General features: G+C 40.5%; 1 protein-coding gene across 1 annotated transcript in view; it reads right to left on the bottom strand.

The window, feature by feature from the left end:
• LOC126249050 (probable chitinase 2) overlaps positions 1-18,682 on the bottom strand; it is a 309,806-nt gene that overhangs the window by 146,233 nt on the left and 144,891 nt on the right. Inside the window, exon 2 of the mRNA XM_049950678.1 lies at positions 18,105-18,302. Coding sequence (XP_049806635.1) covers positions 18,105-18,302 — 198 coding nt within the window. The remainder of the gene's footprint in view (positions 1-18,104; positions 18,303-18,682) is intronic.

Below are 18,682 nucleotides of genomic sequence, written 5' to 3'. Positions count from 1 at the left end.
CATTTTGTTCAAGGTGATCCATAATGTTCGAGTACAGTATATGCCCCAAAGTCCTGCTGCAAATTCAGGTCAGTGATATGGGTCTGTAATTCAATGGGTTACTCCTATTTCCTTTCTTGAAAATTGGTGTGACCTGTGCAACTTTCCAGTCTTTAGGAACAGATCTTTCGTCAAGTGAGCGGTTGTATATGATTACTAAGAAAGTCGCTATTGTGTCTGCATACTCTGAAAGGAACGTGACTGGTATAGCCTACCATCTGGACCGGAAGACTTGCCTTCCTTAAGTGATTTGAGTTGTTTCGCAACACCTAAGATATCTACTTTTACGTCAGTCACGCTAACAGCTGTTCTGGTTTCGAATTCTGGAATATTTACTTTGTCTTCTTTCGTGAAGGAATTACAGAATGCTGTATTTAGTAACATCGCTTTAGTGGCACCATCATCGGTAACATTTCCATCGCTATTGCGCAGTGACGGTATTGACTGTTTTTTGCCTCTGGTGTACTTTACATACAACCAGAATCTCTTTGGGTTTTCTACCACATTTTGAGACATGTTTCATTGTGAAAACTATTAAAAGCATTTCGCATTGACGTCCACACTAAATTTCTGGATGTAAAAGCGTTCCTGTCTGATCCACAGTTTTAAAGCCATTATTGTTGAGCCATGCAAGTCTGTACCTCATACTATTAATCCCAGCTATCTTCGTTGACTGATACATGGAATTTGTCTGGTCTGCCAAAAGGGGGCAGGGTGAGCAGTTTGGAGAAGGTGGGTCACCATGAGAGAGCTAGGATGAGGGCGCTACTCTGAGTTGGGCCCTTTTCATCATGCTGTCGGTGCAGTGTGAGCAAAGAAGAAAGGGCTGTGTGACAACTGTGTGTATGGAATGTTAGAGAACCTGCTGCAGAAATGAAATAGATCTATACTTTAGTGAGGAAGCATGTCAAGCTAATCTATATTGGCTGACCTTCATTGCCCCTATGGAATCTGTGGCACTGAGAGCGATCCTATTGGGAGCAAAAGCTGAATACTTGGCTGTTCTTGGTATGTTAATATTTCCTCCGTTGCTTGAAGGTTCCAACACTTCTTGTGTGGCTCAGAGTGACTGTTGACTTTGTATTACATTGCTCTGCTATGATGAATGTTCATAATCCCTTCTCAGTGGACGAGTTTCAACATTGCAAAAGAATATAACTATATTTGTCCTATCTAATTCTATTTCTCATTCACTTTCACTAGCTGCATCCGTGTGCTCACCAAAAGTTTGTTTTAGTTCTAGTTCAGACTGAGTATTTGCCTTGTATCTAGTGGTGGTTTTACCTATTGTAGTAGTGGCCAGTGTTAAATAAACTTAGTTCCACTTGTTTTGTGTGGGTCTGATTGAGCCACCATGGAAGTCACCCTTGGTCAGATAAAGTGAGAGTGTGTAAATCAATGGGTGGCTCTTGGTCAGTATTTATGTGTTATCCCATCTAAGCAGATATAGCATAATCTAGTCAACAATTGGCAATATGTAACTGTATGCCTTAAGGCCATTTCTACAGATTTCAATTTCGGTATTTAATGTAGTTAAAAACATTCTTAGACATCTGTTATTGGAATTTTGGTGCCATGTCATACTGAGCAGTATAGCTGTAATTACTCAGCATTATATAATGTGATTAATTACTTCTGAAATCAGTTCATTTAGCATTTAATGAAAACTTCTTAAACAAGTATTCTTTTAAAAAAATGTTATTATTATTAACATTTCAGCACTGTGCCAGCTTTTGGTAATTTAAGAGTTACTGCTCGTTATAAGTCACTGCTAAGGGTGTTGAAGTACCGTTTAACCTGCCTTAAGGAAAATGTTAATAAAAGTTATTGTTGTCATTTTGCTGCTGTGCTGTATTCCACAGTTCAATTTAATGGTGACTACTCATTAGCATTCAAGCTGGTAAGTCACTGCTGACGTTGCTGAAGTATTATTTAACCTGCCTTAAGGAAAATATTATTAAGATTTATTTTGGTCATTTTGCTGCTATGTTATATTACATAGTTTAATTTAACAACAACTACTCGTTAGTATTTAATCTGATAAGACATTGTCAAGGTTGTTGAAGTGCAATTTAACTTGCACTTTAAAAAATTTTCTTGGAAGTTGTTATTGTAATCTTAGGACTGTGCTACATTCCACATACAAACTGTAATCGTTCATTATATGTGTTCCTTCGCATTTTATTGTCTTGAAGCTGAGGCCTTAATTTGTAAGTACAAGATTATCAATTAACCCTGATATTCTTGTTAAATAAAAGATTATTCCTGGCACCCAACACTTCCCTGCCAACCCCCCCCCCCCCCTCCCAAATCTGCTGTGAAAGATGGTAGCACCCTGGGACTCTTGAAGAACTGGGTGTAACAAACAACAAAAAGTCCAAGGGAGAGAGCCTGAAAAAACACGGGAAGCACAATGCAGGGAGAGGAGATGGAGGTCTTGACAGAGGGAAGTGAGGCACATTCAGGAGGACATCACCCCTCATATGCAAAGAGAATGGGAAATGTGGGACGATTACGAAATTGCCAAATGCTGATTGCATAGGAGACCAAGTGCTGGGACCATGAAATCTGAAGAGAGATGATACCTGTTTTGGCTAGGAGACTGTCTATGGGACTAGTCCAAAAGGCACCAGTGACCAGATGCAAGCTGTATTGGTGGACTGGGCCTAATTGTTTCAGAGTTGAAGGAGAAGCCAAGTCATAACCTCGTAACCACACTCCAGTCATGACGAAACTAAGGTCTGGTAAATACAGATAAGAGTTGCACTATCTACACCCCAAGAGGTGTGGACAAGGAAGCAAAGAGCATTAAGCTTTCACATGCAGCTTGTCTTCAGGTGATGAATGTGGGGCAGCCTAGCCAACTTTTTTATCAAAAAGGAGGCCCAAGAAACAGGAGTGTGCTATGATGTCCAGCTGCTTGGTACCTAAGTAGAGTTCAGTGTCTGGATGGACTGTGGTATGACAGCAGAAATGCATGATCGACATTATTTTAGCAGAGGATTGGAAATCATGTGAAAGAGCTCATGCAGAGGCCTACCATATCGCACCTTGAAGCTGGTATTGAGGAGAGACTAATGTGTGGGAGCTGTACCAAAAGCAAAAAACATCAACATGCAACCCAGGGATGACCAGTGGCTCAACAGAGGTCACTAGCCCATTGTGGCAATGAGAAAGAGATTGACACAGAACACAGAGCCCTGTGGGCTGCCATTATCTTGGACCTATGGGGACTTGAGTGAAGTGCTGACTCTAACTTGGAGCAACTGGTGATATAAAAACTGATGAATAAAAACTGGTAGTGGGGGTTTGAAAGCCTCACTCATGGAGGATAAGTAAGATGTGATGCCAAGCAGTGTTGTATGCCTTAAGCAGGTCAAATCAGACTGTGGTAAAGTGTTGGCATTTAGAAAAAAGGCTGTTGGGTTACTGCTTCCAACCTAAGTAGATGGTTGCTTGTGAATTGTCCCACCCACAAACCATTCTGATGGGAGGACAAAACATCCCAAGATTCGAGAATGCAGCATAATCTGCAGGCAACCATCCTTTCAAGCTGCTTACAGAGTATGTTGGCGACACTGATTGGCTGGTAACTGTCAAGAGATGTTGGGGTCTTGCCTGGCTTAAGGATTGGGCCAATTACGCTATCTCACCATTGTGAGGGGAAGGCAACTTGGAGTGTGATATAATTGAAGACCCTGAGGAGATGTTACTTTTGGGGAACATTAAATTGCTGGATCATCTGAATGTGGATTGAATCAGGGCCTGCGGCTGTGACTTGTGATAAGACAAGAGCCTGAAGAAATTCCCAGAGAGTACAGGATTCATTATATGATTCATCTTGGTGGGGACTGAGACACATGGGGATGTCATCACGTGTCACTTATGCAGCAGAGAGGTAGCCATATAAGGAAAGAATTCCAGTGCTGTTGTAAAGTGGATCACAAGGTGTTCTGTAAGAACTGATGAATTGATATGAAGACCATCCTGTAGGACAAGACCTAGAACAGCTGTCGATTGTTAGTGGCCCTTAGATCGTGGAGCTGGTTCACACCTGACATGAAGATGCATACATCCCCCAGCAGGAGAAATGGCACTCTCACAATTCGTTATTACTGTGCTTGTATAGATAGTGGTCCATAGCATGAAGTTGCTTAAAAATGACAAGGTTTGTCTGCAGAGAATGTTGTTTGAATTGTTGCAGGGCTTGTTGGCAATCCTGAATAGCTATTGCAATGTCTTTGGCCCACCATGGCACTGGCTGCCTGTGGTAGGTATCTGTACAAAGAGGAATTGCAAAATGCCTTGCACATCATCAGTGCAATCAGACAGAGAAGTGGCAGATGTAACATCAGCACTTGCAAGCAGTAGCAAATCGCGCCGTAGAAAATCGAATTACATTCAGTTTAAAGTGCATAGTCTGCCAAAACAGTTTTCACAGCGGTATCCGTTTGTGCTCTTTCTCACATCTATGGATCCATCTACCGTGTATGAAGAACAGAAAAGTGATAAATCCCTATTGTGACTGTGGCTTTGTTCAGTGCAGTGGTAGAAAAAGTGCAATCAAGGTGTATAATGCTGGCACTGAAGAACTCATATCGGATGCGCTGAAAGAAGAACTCTCAATAGCTAAAAAATATATCAATTTCATCGTATCGTTAATTAATTCTTTGAATGTCGATTTTAATCCTTGTGTGAAAAATGTACAAAGTGAAGCCTACAACACTCTCAAAGAAACCGTTAATGAAAGTCAAAGTGCTCCAGTATCTGCTATAGTTACGAGAAACACATTTGAACCCATTGCACAAGAGAAACTCCGACAAATGAAATTATTGAGAGAAGACGAAACAAAACCAAAAGTTTGTATCTTTGCAGACGGCAAAGGACGAGATTTATCCACTATTCTTATGAATATGCAATCAAAATTTTCCGTTACTACCACAGTAGAACCTGGGGGCCCTTTCCAGCAAATACACTACTGCCCATTAAAATTGCTACACCACGAAGATGACGTGCTACAGACACGAAATTTAACCGACAGGAAGAAGATGCTGTGATACGCAAATGATTAGCTTTTCAGAGCATTCACACAAGGTTGGCGCCAGTGGTGACACCTACAACGTGCTGACATGAGGAAAGTTTCCAACCGATTTCTCATACACAAACAGCAGTTGACCGGCGTTGCCTGGTGAAACGTTGTTGTGATGCCTCGTGTAAGGAAGAGAAATGCGTACCATCACGTTTCCGACTTTGATAAAGGTCGCATTGTAGCCTATCGCGATTGCGGTTTATCGTATCGCGACATTGCTGCTCGCGTTGGTCGAAATCCAATGACTGTTAGCAGAATATGGATCGGTGGGTTCAGGAGGGTAATACGGAACGCCGTGCTGGATCCCAACGGTCTCGTATCACTAGCAGTCGAGATGACAGGCATCTTATCCGCTTGGCTGTAACGGATTGTGCAGCCACGTCTCCATCCCTGAGTGAACAGATGGGGACGTTTGCAAGACAACAATCGTCTACACGAACAGTTGGACGTTTGCAGCAGCATGGACTATCAGCTCGGAGACCGTGGCTGCGGTTACCCTTGACGCTGCATCACAGATAGGAGCGCCTGTGATGGTGTACTCGACGACGAACCTGGGTGCACGAATGGCATAACGTCATATTTTCAGATGAATCAAGGTTCTGTTTACAGCATCATGATGGTCGTATCCGTGTTTGGCGACATCGCGGTGCACGCACATTGGAAGCGTGTATTCGTCATCGCCGTACTGGCGTATGACCCGACGTGATGGTATGGGGTGCCATTGGCTACACGTCTCGGTCACCTCTTGTTCGCATTGACGGCACTTTGAACAGTGGACGCTACATTTCAGATGTGTTACGACCTGTGACTCTACTCTTCATTCGATCCCTGCGAAACACTACATTTCAGCAGGATAATGCACGACCGCATGTTGCAGGTCCTGTACGGGCCTTTCTGGATACAGAAAATGTTCGACTGCTGCTCTGGCCAGCACATTCTCCAGATCTCTGAACAACTGAAAACGTCTGGTCAATGGTGGCCCAGCAACTGGCTCGTCACCATACGCCAGTCACTACTCTTGATGAACTGTGGTATCGTGTTGAAGATGCATGGGCAGCTGTACCTGTACACGCCCTCCAAGCTCTGTTTGACTCAATTCCCAGGCGTATCAAGGCCGCTATTACGGCCAGAGGTGGTTGTTCTGCGTACTGATTTCTCAGGATCTATGCACCGAAATTGCGTGAAAGTGTAATCACATGTCAATATAATATATTTGTCCAATGAATACCCGTTTATCACCTGCATTCCTTCTTGGTGTAGCAATTTTAATGGCCAGTAGTGTAATTAAAGATTTAAACGCTCAACCAAACGATGTTTGTATTATTATTGCTGGAGCTAACGATGTTTATAAAAATGAGTCGAAAAATGCAATCACAGCATTGCGAAATGCACTGGAAAGAATATCGCCAAGAAAAACAGTCGTCGTTAGGATCCCACACAGACATGACCTAATAAACAGTTCATGTGTAAATAATGAAATCAAATTCACAAACAGAACGTTTCAAAAGGTATGCAAAGCATTCAAGGACGTGAAGTTTTGGACAGTAATTCCAAAGAGAGAAACCAGTTTACTCGACACGGAAAGCAGAGGAACCGGCTAGGAAAACGTGTACTCGCTAAAGCACTAATAGCAGAAACATTCAAACTATTTGAAAACACCACTCCTCCAATCACACTAAAAGCAGCTGTGCCCATTGAAACTGTACCATTTGAAGAAATACAGACAGTGTCATCGAAATACTCTTTCAAACCTAATGGAACAGCTGAAGAGAAGACTTCATATGCAGCAGCACCTGTATGTGAATCAACACAAACAGGTCTTTTCTACAAAAGCAAGACAGCACCAGCAGTTACAACTCAAGTGGGAAAAGTTAGCCCACTACCAATGTGTGAAGCAGCAGCAGCATTTAAGAAGGAAGAACAGTCATCAATAGCAGAAACAGCAACACCCACAGGAACAAGTGTACAAGCTGACAGCGTAGAAACCTCACCAACAGGAGATCCACCCTCTATGGCAAAAAGGAGCACAGTAGTGACAGGAGCTGCTCCACATAGGATGTGCCTGAGATCAAGAAAGTCCTCAGCTGGAAATGGGGATTTTTTTATGGTACTGGGGCAGAAGGGGGAAGGTTCCAATCAGAATGTAACTAATGCAGTTAATAACAACAAATGTGAGTGTTACCAGCACAACAGCTCCCCCTTCCCTGCAGAAAACTCTTACTGCAATACTGGTATGTCAAAAGAAATAAAACTCAGTCCCAACAGTGGTAGCACCACAACCAATCATGTAATTAAGAATAAGCTCAAAATTTTTCACCAAAATATTCAAAGCCTGCTCTGTAAGCTAGACCAATTTATTGCAAATATTGATGAACCAACAGGCACAAATTGTGCTCATATTCTCTGTCTGACAGAACACCGTGTCACTGTTGGCATCGAAATGCTCAATATTCCAAACTATGTATTAGCTACCTCATTTTGTAGAAAGCGTATGTGCAAAGATGAGGCAGCTATTTATGTGAAAACAGCCTGTCCTTTAATACAATAGATGTAGAGAAATATTGTGTAGAGAAACACATTGAGGCATGTGTCACAGAAATAGTAGAAGCTAACAAGAAACTGGCAATCGTAGCAGTATACAAGGCTCCGTCTGGTAAATTGAAAGTATACATGAAACAATTAGATTCTGTGCTATTGTATTTCACAAGGAAAAATAGGAATATTATAGTGACTGGAGAGTTTAATACAGATTTCCTAGAACGCTCATCTTCTAAGACAGAGTTTGCAATTTTAATGCATACCTACAATCTTGTCTCCACTGTCAGTTTTCTCACAAGAACTACTGCCACTTCCAGCACTCTAATAGACAATATTGTTGTCGATATGAGTAGAACTCGTCACATCGAAGTTGAAAAAGTCATAAATGGTCTCTCTGATCATGATGCGCAACTTTAATACAAATCAGAGCAAAGCTGGTGCACAGTGGAAAACCATTAGAAACATGAATGAGGAAAATATCCAAAACTTCAAATTATGCATTCGGGAGACTGACTGAGGTATGTTTATCTTCCAAATGATGTTAATACAAAATATAATTTATTTACTGATGAATTATTGGGTATAATTGAAAGTGTCTTTCCAAAAGAGGTCTGCAGAGTACAGAACAGGCAATCAAGCAAACAACCATGGCTCACCAAGGGCATAAAAATATCATGTCAGAGAAAAAGAGAGCTGTGTGTAATAATCCAGACATCCAATAATCCCCTACAGATGAACTATTATAGGACATACTGTGAAATTTTAACTAAAGTCATTAAAAAATCTAAAAGTATGTGCATAAAATCTGAAATTAATTGTTCAAATAATAAACTCAGAACGATTTGGAATGTAATAAAGAGGGAAACTGGTACTGTACCATCTTACAATGAAAAAACTACTGTCCTAAAAATTAATGATTTGGAAGTAACTGATAGTAAACAGATAGCAGACACATTTAACAACCACTTTCTAACAGTCACTACTCAAATAGGTTGCAGTGGTGACCTAAGGGAAGCTGCAGATATTCTGAAACTTAACCTCCCACAAAGTTTTAATGATATAAATGTACCACCCATAACTGTTAATGAAATAAAAAAAAAATTTTCACTCATTGAAAAGTAAGGGATCTTCAGGTACAGATAACATCTCTAGCAAACTGTTCAAAGCCTGCAATAATGATGTAAGTGTAGTACTTGCTCACATTTGCAACATGTCACTTTATGAGGGAGTTGTTCCAAAGAGGATGAAATCTGCCATTGTCAGACCTCTTTTCAAGTCTGGCGATGCTACAGATGTCAAAAATTATCATCCTGTATCTCTCTTAACAACGTTTTCAAAGGTTCTTGAAAACACAGCGTGGAACAGTATTATGGCACACTTGATAAACTTAATATTATTAACCATAGACAGTTTGGTTTTCAAAAAGAGGTTTCCACAGAGCATGCCGTATACTCACTCACAAATGATGTCTTGGAGTCTATTAATAGTAAGAAGTCACCAGTTAGTGTCTTCTGTGATCTTTCGAAGGCCTTTGATTGTATAAACCACAAGATATCATGGAGAAGTCCTATCATTATGGAATCGAAGAGGCTATAGGTAACTGGCTAAAATCATATCTTGAAGACAGGAAACAAAAGGTGGTTCTAAATGGCTGCAACAAAGGACTTTCTAATCTAGTGGATTCTGAATGGGAGAAAATACAGCATGGAGTTCCCCAGGGATCTGTCCTTGGACCCTTGCTGTTTTTAATATATGTTAATGATTTACCCCTGTCCATTAGTAAAAATTGTGAATTCACAATGTTTGCTGATGATACAAGCATTGTAGTAGATCGTAAGTCTACTGCTGATCTGGAGACTGATGGTAATGATATACTCAGAGAAGTTACAACTTGGTTTTCAATTAATTCTCTTTCAGCTAATATTAAAAAAACTAATTTTATACAGTTCCACACAAAAAATAAAACTCCAGAAAATATAGTAATTGCTCATGACAACCAGGAACTAGAACAGGTGCACTCCACTAAATTCCTGGGGGTTCACATTGACAGTAGGCTCAACTGGGAATAGCATGTGTCCCTTACTCTAAAAAGGCTTTCATCGGCAACTTTTGCTTTAAGAATCATTACTCATTTTGGGGACATCAACATTTTAAAATCAGCTTACTTTGGATACTTTCACTCATTAATGAGTTATGGAATAATCTTCTGGGGTAATTCACCAGCCTCAAAAAAAATCTTAACTGCTCAGAAGAGAGCAGTCAGAATCGTGTGGGGTTCCTCCACGAACCTCATGTAGAAAACTTTTCACACAGTTAGGTATACTGACTACAACATGTCAGTACATATACCCTCTGATGAATGTTGTTAATAAAGACTATGCTCAGTATGAAACAAATTGTTCATACCATAACTACAATACTGGAGGTAAAAATGATCTACATTTTGAACTAAAAAATTTATCACTTGTACAGAAGGGAGTAAAGTATGCTGCTATAAAGACTTTTAATGCATTGCCTAATTATATTAAATGTACAAGAGAAAATGAAACGCTGTTCATAGGTACATTAAAAAATACCTGCTTGACCATCCACTGTACTCCTTAGATGAATTCTTTTCCAGATATAATGCACTCCATTAATAATAGATTTATTTAGTCTCTTAGTTATTAGATGGAGGATACAATATTATGTTATTGTTATAGTGTTAATGTTGTAGTTATAATGTTATGGTGTGAATTGCTATACTAGTTAAATGAGAAAAAGTGATACTTCTTAATATCTATATCATTGTATTATATTACTATTCTGTAGCATTAATTGTATTTGTACAATTGTATTGACATGTTCCACATCCAGGCAAATCATTTGCATGTACGGATCCATGGAATATGCATACCAAGTAAAAATAAATAAATAGAGCCATACAAAGGCTAGTTGGCTCTGTGAGGTGACCAATGTGATGGCTGGTTGTGTGGCAGTGGCAAAGAAATAACAGGATCATAGGAAAGTGGTCACTGTTACTGTGACCAATAATGTAGTGACCAATGTAGCAAAGCCACAAGATTAGGCGAAGAGGTCATTGGACTGATAAATGAAAAGGTGACATGGACAGCAATGAAGTGGGCAGGTGAACCAACATTGAGGAGATGCAGATCACGACCTGTGAGAAGCTGTTCATTTAGAAGGCCCCTACCAGACAAAGTGGTGCTCCCTCACAGAGACTGGAGTGAGCTGAAGTCCCCAAGTAGAAGGAAAAAAGGGGGGGGGGTATTAGTTAATGGATTGATGTGTTCAATTCAACATAAGCAAGTACCCTGCCTATAGGTAGGTAAATGTAGCAAATGGTAATTGCTGAGGTCATTGGACCTGTAATGCTGTTGCATCCAAAGAGGTATGAAGGGGAATCCATTCACTGATGACATCTGTACAAACAAGAATAAAGACCCCTCCAGATGCCATCTCAGAACTACCACTTCTCCAACAGAATGCACAATAACCATGGACTGTTAGAAAATGGTCATCAGTTAAGTGCATTTCTTGGAGAGCAATGCAAACTGCATAAAAAGAGGAAATAAGGTGTGTTTCCAGCAGATGGCAGTAGTATGCTTTACAGTTTCGCTGAGGAACCACATCACTGGTGGCCAGGTTAGGCATGAAGGGGCCAGGAGGACTGGTCATGCTGCAGGATCACTGCCTGTCACCAGTTGGAATGGAACCTCATCCACAAACATCACCTCGGAATCCGACGGTTCAAATGGTTCAAATGGCTCTGAGCACTATGGGACTCAACTGCTGAGGTCATTAGTCCCCTAGAACTTAGAACTAGTTAAACCTAACTAACCTAAGGACATCACAAACATCCATGCCTGAGGCAGGATTCGAACCTGCGACCGTAGCGGTCTTGCGGTTCCAGACTGCAGCACCTTTAACCGCACGGCCACTTCGGCCGGCAATCCGACGGTGAGTGTGTGTGTGTGTGGGGGGGGGGGGGGGGGGGAGAGATCTATCTGGCACCTCTTTGGGCATGGGCACCAGGGGAGCCTTGCCCAAATTCTTCTTGTCCTTCATAGCCTTTGGTGGGAAAGATTCATTCTAGGGGCTATCTGCATTGACTGTGGGGACAGATGAAGAGTCGAAAACCCTGGGACCCACAGGTCAGGACTCCTTCACCCATTGTTTGGCATCAGGCCTCCAGTCTGGGGGTTGCCATGGAGAGGGATCTCAAGAGGGAGTTTTGTGACCAACAGACACTGAAGAAGGGGAACACATTTCCAGCTGGGAGTGGGAACTGGTCCCCAAAGAAGGTACTGTGGAGAAGAGGGTGGTGGAAGATCTGCTTTTGGGAAAGTTAGAGGTGGGGGGGGGGGGAGATTGATAGTCATTATGTTAACATAATTGATCATCATATCCACAGGATGTAGGCATTCGTATTTTTTCTGTGCCTTAGTATACATTAGGCAGTCAGTAGATTTACCATCTTAGATCTGTTCTTTCACAGGAACTGGGCAAACTGGCGAAAGTGGAGGTTGATGTTCTGCAGTGTTGATATGCAAAGGCATATGTTCACATGGACTATGTTTGTGGAGTGATCATCCACATTTGCCACATTTTGGGTTCACTGTGCAGCAGGATGACATATGCCCAAAGCGTAAACATCTGAAGCATTTCATATGCAATGGGGCATACAGTTTCACATCAAATCTATATACCAAAACCTTAATTTTCTCTGGGAGGACATTTCCTTCAAAGGCTAAGATAAAGACACCTGCATCCATACAATTATCCTTGGACTCTTTTTGTACACATCAGATAAAATGTATGCCTCACCACTGGAGAATAGTCCAGTGCTCTTCGTCTGTTTTGAGTGCAAGGTCTCTGTGGAAGATTATTCCTTGGACCATGTTCAAAGTTTTGTGGGCAGTGGTCACAAGTATGTCACCTAAACAATCACATGCCTGAAGAGCTGTAGACTGAGCAGCAGAGAGAGTTTAATTAATAATGAACCATTCTGAATTCTTCCCAGCGACTCAACTTCCCCAAATTTGTCTTCAGCGGTTCCATTACAGTAAAAGTATCGCCGTCATTCTAACTACAAACCAAGTATTGAGTGAACTGTTTTGCACCCAAATGTCTGGCATGCCTTCTTCCTATGATGTAGCCAGGAATGAAACATCATTGGGACTTATCTCTCTGCATTATAATAATCCTTCCCATTTGGAGAGACTGTCGGGATGTTGCAGCCACGAACAAAAGAAAGTTTACTTTGCTTCCACCATGGTACTATCAATTGCAAATGGGGTCACTCCCAACAGGCGCCATCAATCTGCAGCGACGGTTACCTGGCCATTAAACCATTGCCTGGAGACCCATGCCCCAGCAATGATGGGCACATACTACTTGGTTTGCATGGGGAGTTTCCAGTTCAAGTACCAACAGTGTGATCTCAAGTATGGTCAGGGGGTGACCAACATACTTGAGCCCCCCCCCCCCCCCCCCCCATAGTAAGAATATCTACATTTACGTTCTGCATTTTGGACAGTGTATCTTTGGAAGAAAGGAAGGGTGCAAAGAAAGGCACAAAAGGTGAAATATATGCCACACCAGGTGACCTCCCCTACACGATCCGCAATTCCATAAAATGACCAATCTAGTTTTGAATGAAAGTTGTAGAAAGCTGGAAGGGACGAAAATGAGTGTCCAAAATCAAGAACCAGAACCGAGCACAATCAGCAACAAGAAGACTCTGATCGAAAGTCAGAGCAGAAAAAAGAATAGTTGAAGGATAGACTTGCAGCACAGACAGGGAAGTAGCACTGCACGGGCTGGAGCCCCACGGTGACCAAGCACATACTCATAAATGAGATGGTGGTCCCCTTAGGGGGTTTCCACTTGATGAAAATATTAGGGATACAACGGACAAATTTCCTAGGACAACCCAAGAGACGCTAGACTCACGGATCAGGACCCAATATTCTGCAAAGTCGTATTGCTTGGGTAGAAAAACCTGAGTACTAGGTGATAATCCTACGTTCCAGCCTCACATGTTTAAATTACTACACGGAAGAGTTTTGAGGTTGGAGGTCATCATGAATTATAGCCAGGCATTGATGCCAGCATTGAATGTGTGCTCTGGGACATCACTTATAATCCAGGGACTAGTGACAATCTTTGCCATATAGGGAGCACCATATGTCATCATGTCTGACAATGTTTCACAGGTCGCAATAGTTAAGTTCTGCTCCTTTTGCCAGTGGAGTGGAATGACACATCTGGGCACAGCTCTCCATCCTGTGTCAAACTTGGAAACAAAGGGATTGGCCAGAATGCCCAAGGCTTAACTGAACAAGATGGCATTGATGAGTGTGGCATCCATAGAAGCCCTTACTGACAAACTTGTTCACTATGTATCACTCCAAGCCATACATGGCCTTAGTCCAGCAGAGATGCTGTGCAAGTATGACTCTGAGCCCAGCCCACAAAGATATACCTGTACAACAGTATGGGCTCTACAATCTGGGGTTGCACATAAAGTCATAGATTGTTTAGGACTCAAGCGGTCAACACTAGTCATAGGCGGACATAAACTGTTTGAAGTAGAGGCCAGGCAAAAGCACCTCAATGTGACATCAAAATCAGATCAGGCCACACAAAGAAATGGTGTTACAACCCCAACATGACCGTGTAAGAGCTCAATGTTTCACCTAAGATTTCCACCACTGCCTGATATGCCTCCCAGTTGTCCGTGACCAGAACCCCAGACTTACCCACACTATCCACTGAAGGTCTTTGTCTCCATCCTGGTATTGAATGAGGTGGCAAAGTGCTTAAGACACTGGACTCATACTTGAGAGACTGATAGTTAAAATCTCCACCTAGCCATCCTGATATAGATTTTCCATGGTTTCCCTAAATTCCTGAAGGCAAATGCCATGGTGGTTACTTTGAATATGACACAACATATTTCCTTCCCTAATCCAAACCTGTGTTTTGTCTCTAATGACCTCATCACTGATTATCCTAATATTCCTTCTCCCCTCCACCCAGTGAGGTATGTGGACAGACTCCATACCAGCAGTAAGCCCACTACATTGAGACCACAGTGGGCAGTAGACTACGGGGAGTGCATCGAGGTTAACCTGCTGCCCCCACGAGAGGAACGAGCCCCTCACTCTCCACCCATGAAGCTTTGTAGCAGAGAGTCCCACTTGCCGTGGCCGTGACTTCAGAGTTTGTGGCAAATACGTCACATAATAATGTCCATTGGTGCATCACAGGAAATAAAGACCAGGCTCAGCAGTTCGCATCTTGCCACTGAAGCCTCGGTTATGCTGATATCCAAATACAACTGTTACCTCAGTTTTCTCATCTTTGATTTTAATTTTGAGCTCTGATTGCACATGTTGTTATTAAAGATGATTCTGGCTTTGTTATTGGTACCCATTTGAGGTGATGTTAATTGCAGTCATAACATTCACTCTTAACGCAGTTTTGGCTATCAATTTACACACACTACAAGGTTCACAGCAGTGACCTGCGTAGTTACAACACAAAACATAAATGAAGACTATATACATAATATTTCGAGTAAAAATTTTTCGTATGGTTTAAATTATACAATATGCCCTACTCTTTGAGTTCTGAATATGGAAATGGTTTTAAGGCACCTCCATAGTAAAATGAAAATGTATTCATAACAATAAGTAATAACTATAAGTATGTTACAGGAAATTAACAATTTACATCAATTATTTAATTAATTCAAACTTATAAAACATGAAATTTTTGATTAGATATTCTGAAATCAATAGGAAACAAAAAAAGGATACAAAACCTGTGATAACAGGAAGATAATAAAATAAGAGGTGTAAGCTAATAGGAGAAATAAAAAATTAAACAGCAGATACTTAAGGGGACTTGGAACGCCCTATCGCATCAATGTTAAATTTAGTAACTTGACTTCCCTGTATTTCAGGTAGCCATTGACATGAAACTCTTACAGCACATTAAACTGTATGTTCTGAGTCTACTGAACTACAATAATTTCATTTCAGCCACTGCTTCCAGAAATACAATTTTTTAATTACACAGTTAAAATTTTGTGTACTTTTTTGTACGTTATCCTAAATAATTTTAATTATGTATAACATTATGTTCTTCTTTCAGTTCAATAGGCTCAGGATATGTGTGTTATTACTCCCTGAAAATTTGAATACACTACTCATTTGTAGTTTCTGAGATTTAGGGAAAAATGTAACAAAAATGTAAATTTTCAGAAATGGCTTCTTAAGTTTCAAAAGACTGTAATTCACTTAATATATGGTTAGTTTTTTAATTTTAGTCACTCAGCAGGGATACTGTATATCATCCTCTTGATCTTTTTCCAAGTTTTTTCTTCTTTTTTTTTTCTTTATGGACTCCTTAGTGGCCAACTGTGCTCCATATTCTGCTTTATCAATGTGAACCTTCTCCATCCGTTCAAGTTTTCTGATGCAGTTTGCTCCAGGATTAATTCCTATCTGCTGCAGCACTTTCACCCTACCAATGTTGCCATCATTAAAAGCAATAACAGCATCCCTGACCCCCCACTTTAGTGTCTTCATTCCAACAAAAACATTCTTTGGTAAGAGAGTCCATATAAGGTCCATATAAGATTATTGAACGACTCATTGGGATTTTGAGTCTGACCATGTATACACTTCTTCAATGATTCAGGACTTGCCAGGTCTCTGTAGATAGGTTTTATGATATCCATGGCTGCTGCTGGGATGGAATGTTTATGGCTGTATGAACTGTTTGGGTACTGGGCATTGCAGTAATTGCACCATGAACTATGTCCAGGAGGGCAAAGGTGGTGTACTGGTTTTTCATCAGTTGACAATCTGTGGAAGAAGGTAGCCCATACTGCCTGCTTCATTTTCAACGAATCCTGAGTATTATTTCTAATGGCCATCCCATAATACTGCTGCAGTTCATCAATCATTTTGTCTGTCAGCCTGCCTCTTATGGTTTTACCATCAGAAAGTTTCTTGTCTCTCCAATTTTGTTTCAACTTCCTCAACCTGGTGCCCATCCTCTTCTGGACGTGACCTTTATAGTACATCAATCCACAGCCTTCTATATAAAAAAATTACCAGTTTTATTAGGTCTTGAAGTAATCCACGCAAAATTTTTAACATTGTCTACCAGTGTAGATTACATTAAAAAACTAAAATAAAATGCTTACCAAGAGTCAAAAACAAGGAAAAGAATGATAATAACATAAGCACTACAGCTACCTTTAAGGAGGGAAATATTTTACAGCAAGAACTAGAAATGTCTCAGGCTCTAATTTTTTCACTTTACATTGTGGGGGAGAGGATGTGTTCATATAATGAATGCAAGTTTGCCTTCAGGTACTTATCAGCAGAATAAAAAAAGTTAGAATTTATTTACATAACTGATTGAACTATTGGTTTTGTTTCTAATGGACAGAGGTACTTTGTTAAAGAGAAGGCTGCCCACATTTCTCATGCCATTATAGCTTCAGTTCAGTCTTTGGCTCACCTGATGAATATTTGCAAGTAGATTTACTAATTGTATATTTTAATTGGTTTCAATTCTAGCCCCCACTATTAACACAGATTCCCAAACCCACAAATTCCACGAATATATCTATTTTATAGTTGTTTGTTGTCTAGGGTTGCAGGCTCATGACTTTATACATGTGACTGAGGTGATCTTTCAGTTTTATAAATAATAGACACACACACTGAATAAACTTTGTTTATCATTGCTCTGTTCATAAACAACATGAGATCAATGCACTGAATGACTGAAGTATCTTGCTGCCTTAATGAGTCTGTGTTGCCACCAAGCCGTAAACAATGCAGTGCCACCTTCAAAACACATGCACCTCTGTCATCTGCTAAAGTGTCTGCCAGTACTCTCACCACAATAACCATTCACACAAGTGCTACTGCCAAAAAGGACCCAAACTGAGCTGGGGCTGCTGCTGTTATTCTGTTGGCTATTGATATCATTCTCGTGGTGTCAAATGAGATCTACATCACAATTATGATGCATCATATGACTCAAATTAAGTACCTTTATTCCTCAATTTGACATCACCTCTGGCCTGAAGCTGGTACAATTCTTACCAATATACTATTTATGAGCTACTCCTTCTAACACCTCCTCCTAACGCTTTGCCTCCTTCATCATCATGACAAGTTAGTTCATTTTGAACCTTTCCTAACTTATCCTGCTCACTTCCCCAAGGGAAGAACTACTGGTTCCAAAAGCTAGGATGGTGCATTTACTTTTGTGTGTGTCTATAGCAGTAGTAAATATCTTGCCTGCTGAAGATATGTACTGGCCATCAATTCTTTTTTCATTTTTCTCTATTGAATTTTCCTTTTGGTACATACACCTTATTAACACAATTTGTATGGTTACTTACCTTTCCCATAATCCTCTTCTAGATCATTGTACTTATCAAGAGTTATAATTGAGTTGTCTGTAGCATTTAGCCCAGCAAATGCATAGACAAGATGAGAACAAATATTTGGGTTGATATCACTGACAGTAAACACTCCATTTCCTGGTCGATACACAGCCCAACTTGATACGTAACACACCACTGCTTTGTTATGGCCAACTGCAACAAAGAACATGATTCAAACGTATTCATATTCATATTTATTCACCTTTAAACATTTTACATGCAATCGGTATCATATAATAAAAGTTACAGATACATTGAATACATCTATATGTACATATATATGACAAGAAAAATTGCCTGCATAATATTATATTTCTAATTTTGTAATATATACTCCTTTCACAAAATGTACCATCGCAATTCAATATCTTTTATTGCACTCTCTTGAAATTCTTGAACTGTATAAAATACTTTATTTTTTATCCATTTCGCTACTTTTACTTTAAAGTTATCCATGTGCATAGAATGTGCACTTTTGGGTAATTTGTTAAAAAAATGTGTGTGCTAGATACTTATAACTGCAGTGAATCTTC

This window comes from Schistocerca nitens, chromosome 3, assembly GCF_023898315.1.
Source record: "Schistocerca nitens isolate TAMUIC-IGC-003100 chromosome 3, iqSchNite1.1, whole genome shotgun sequence".
NCBI classification, from domain to species: domain Eukaryota; kingdom Metazoa; phylum Arthropoda; class Insecta; order Orthoptera; family Acrididae; genus Schistocerca; species Schistocerca nitens.
The sequence above is the reverse complement of the archived record's forward strand: the minus strand, read 5'-3'. Positions and strand labels throughout refer to the sequence as shown.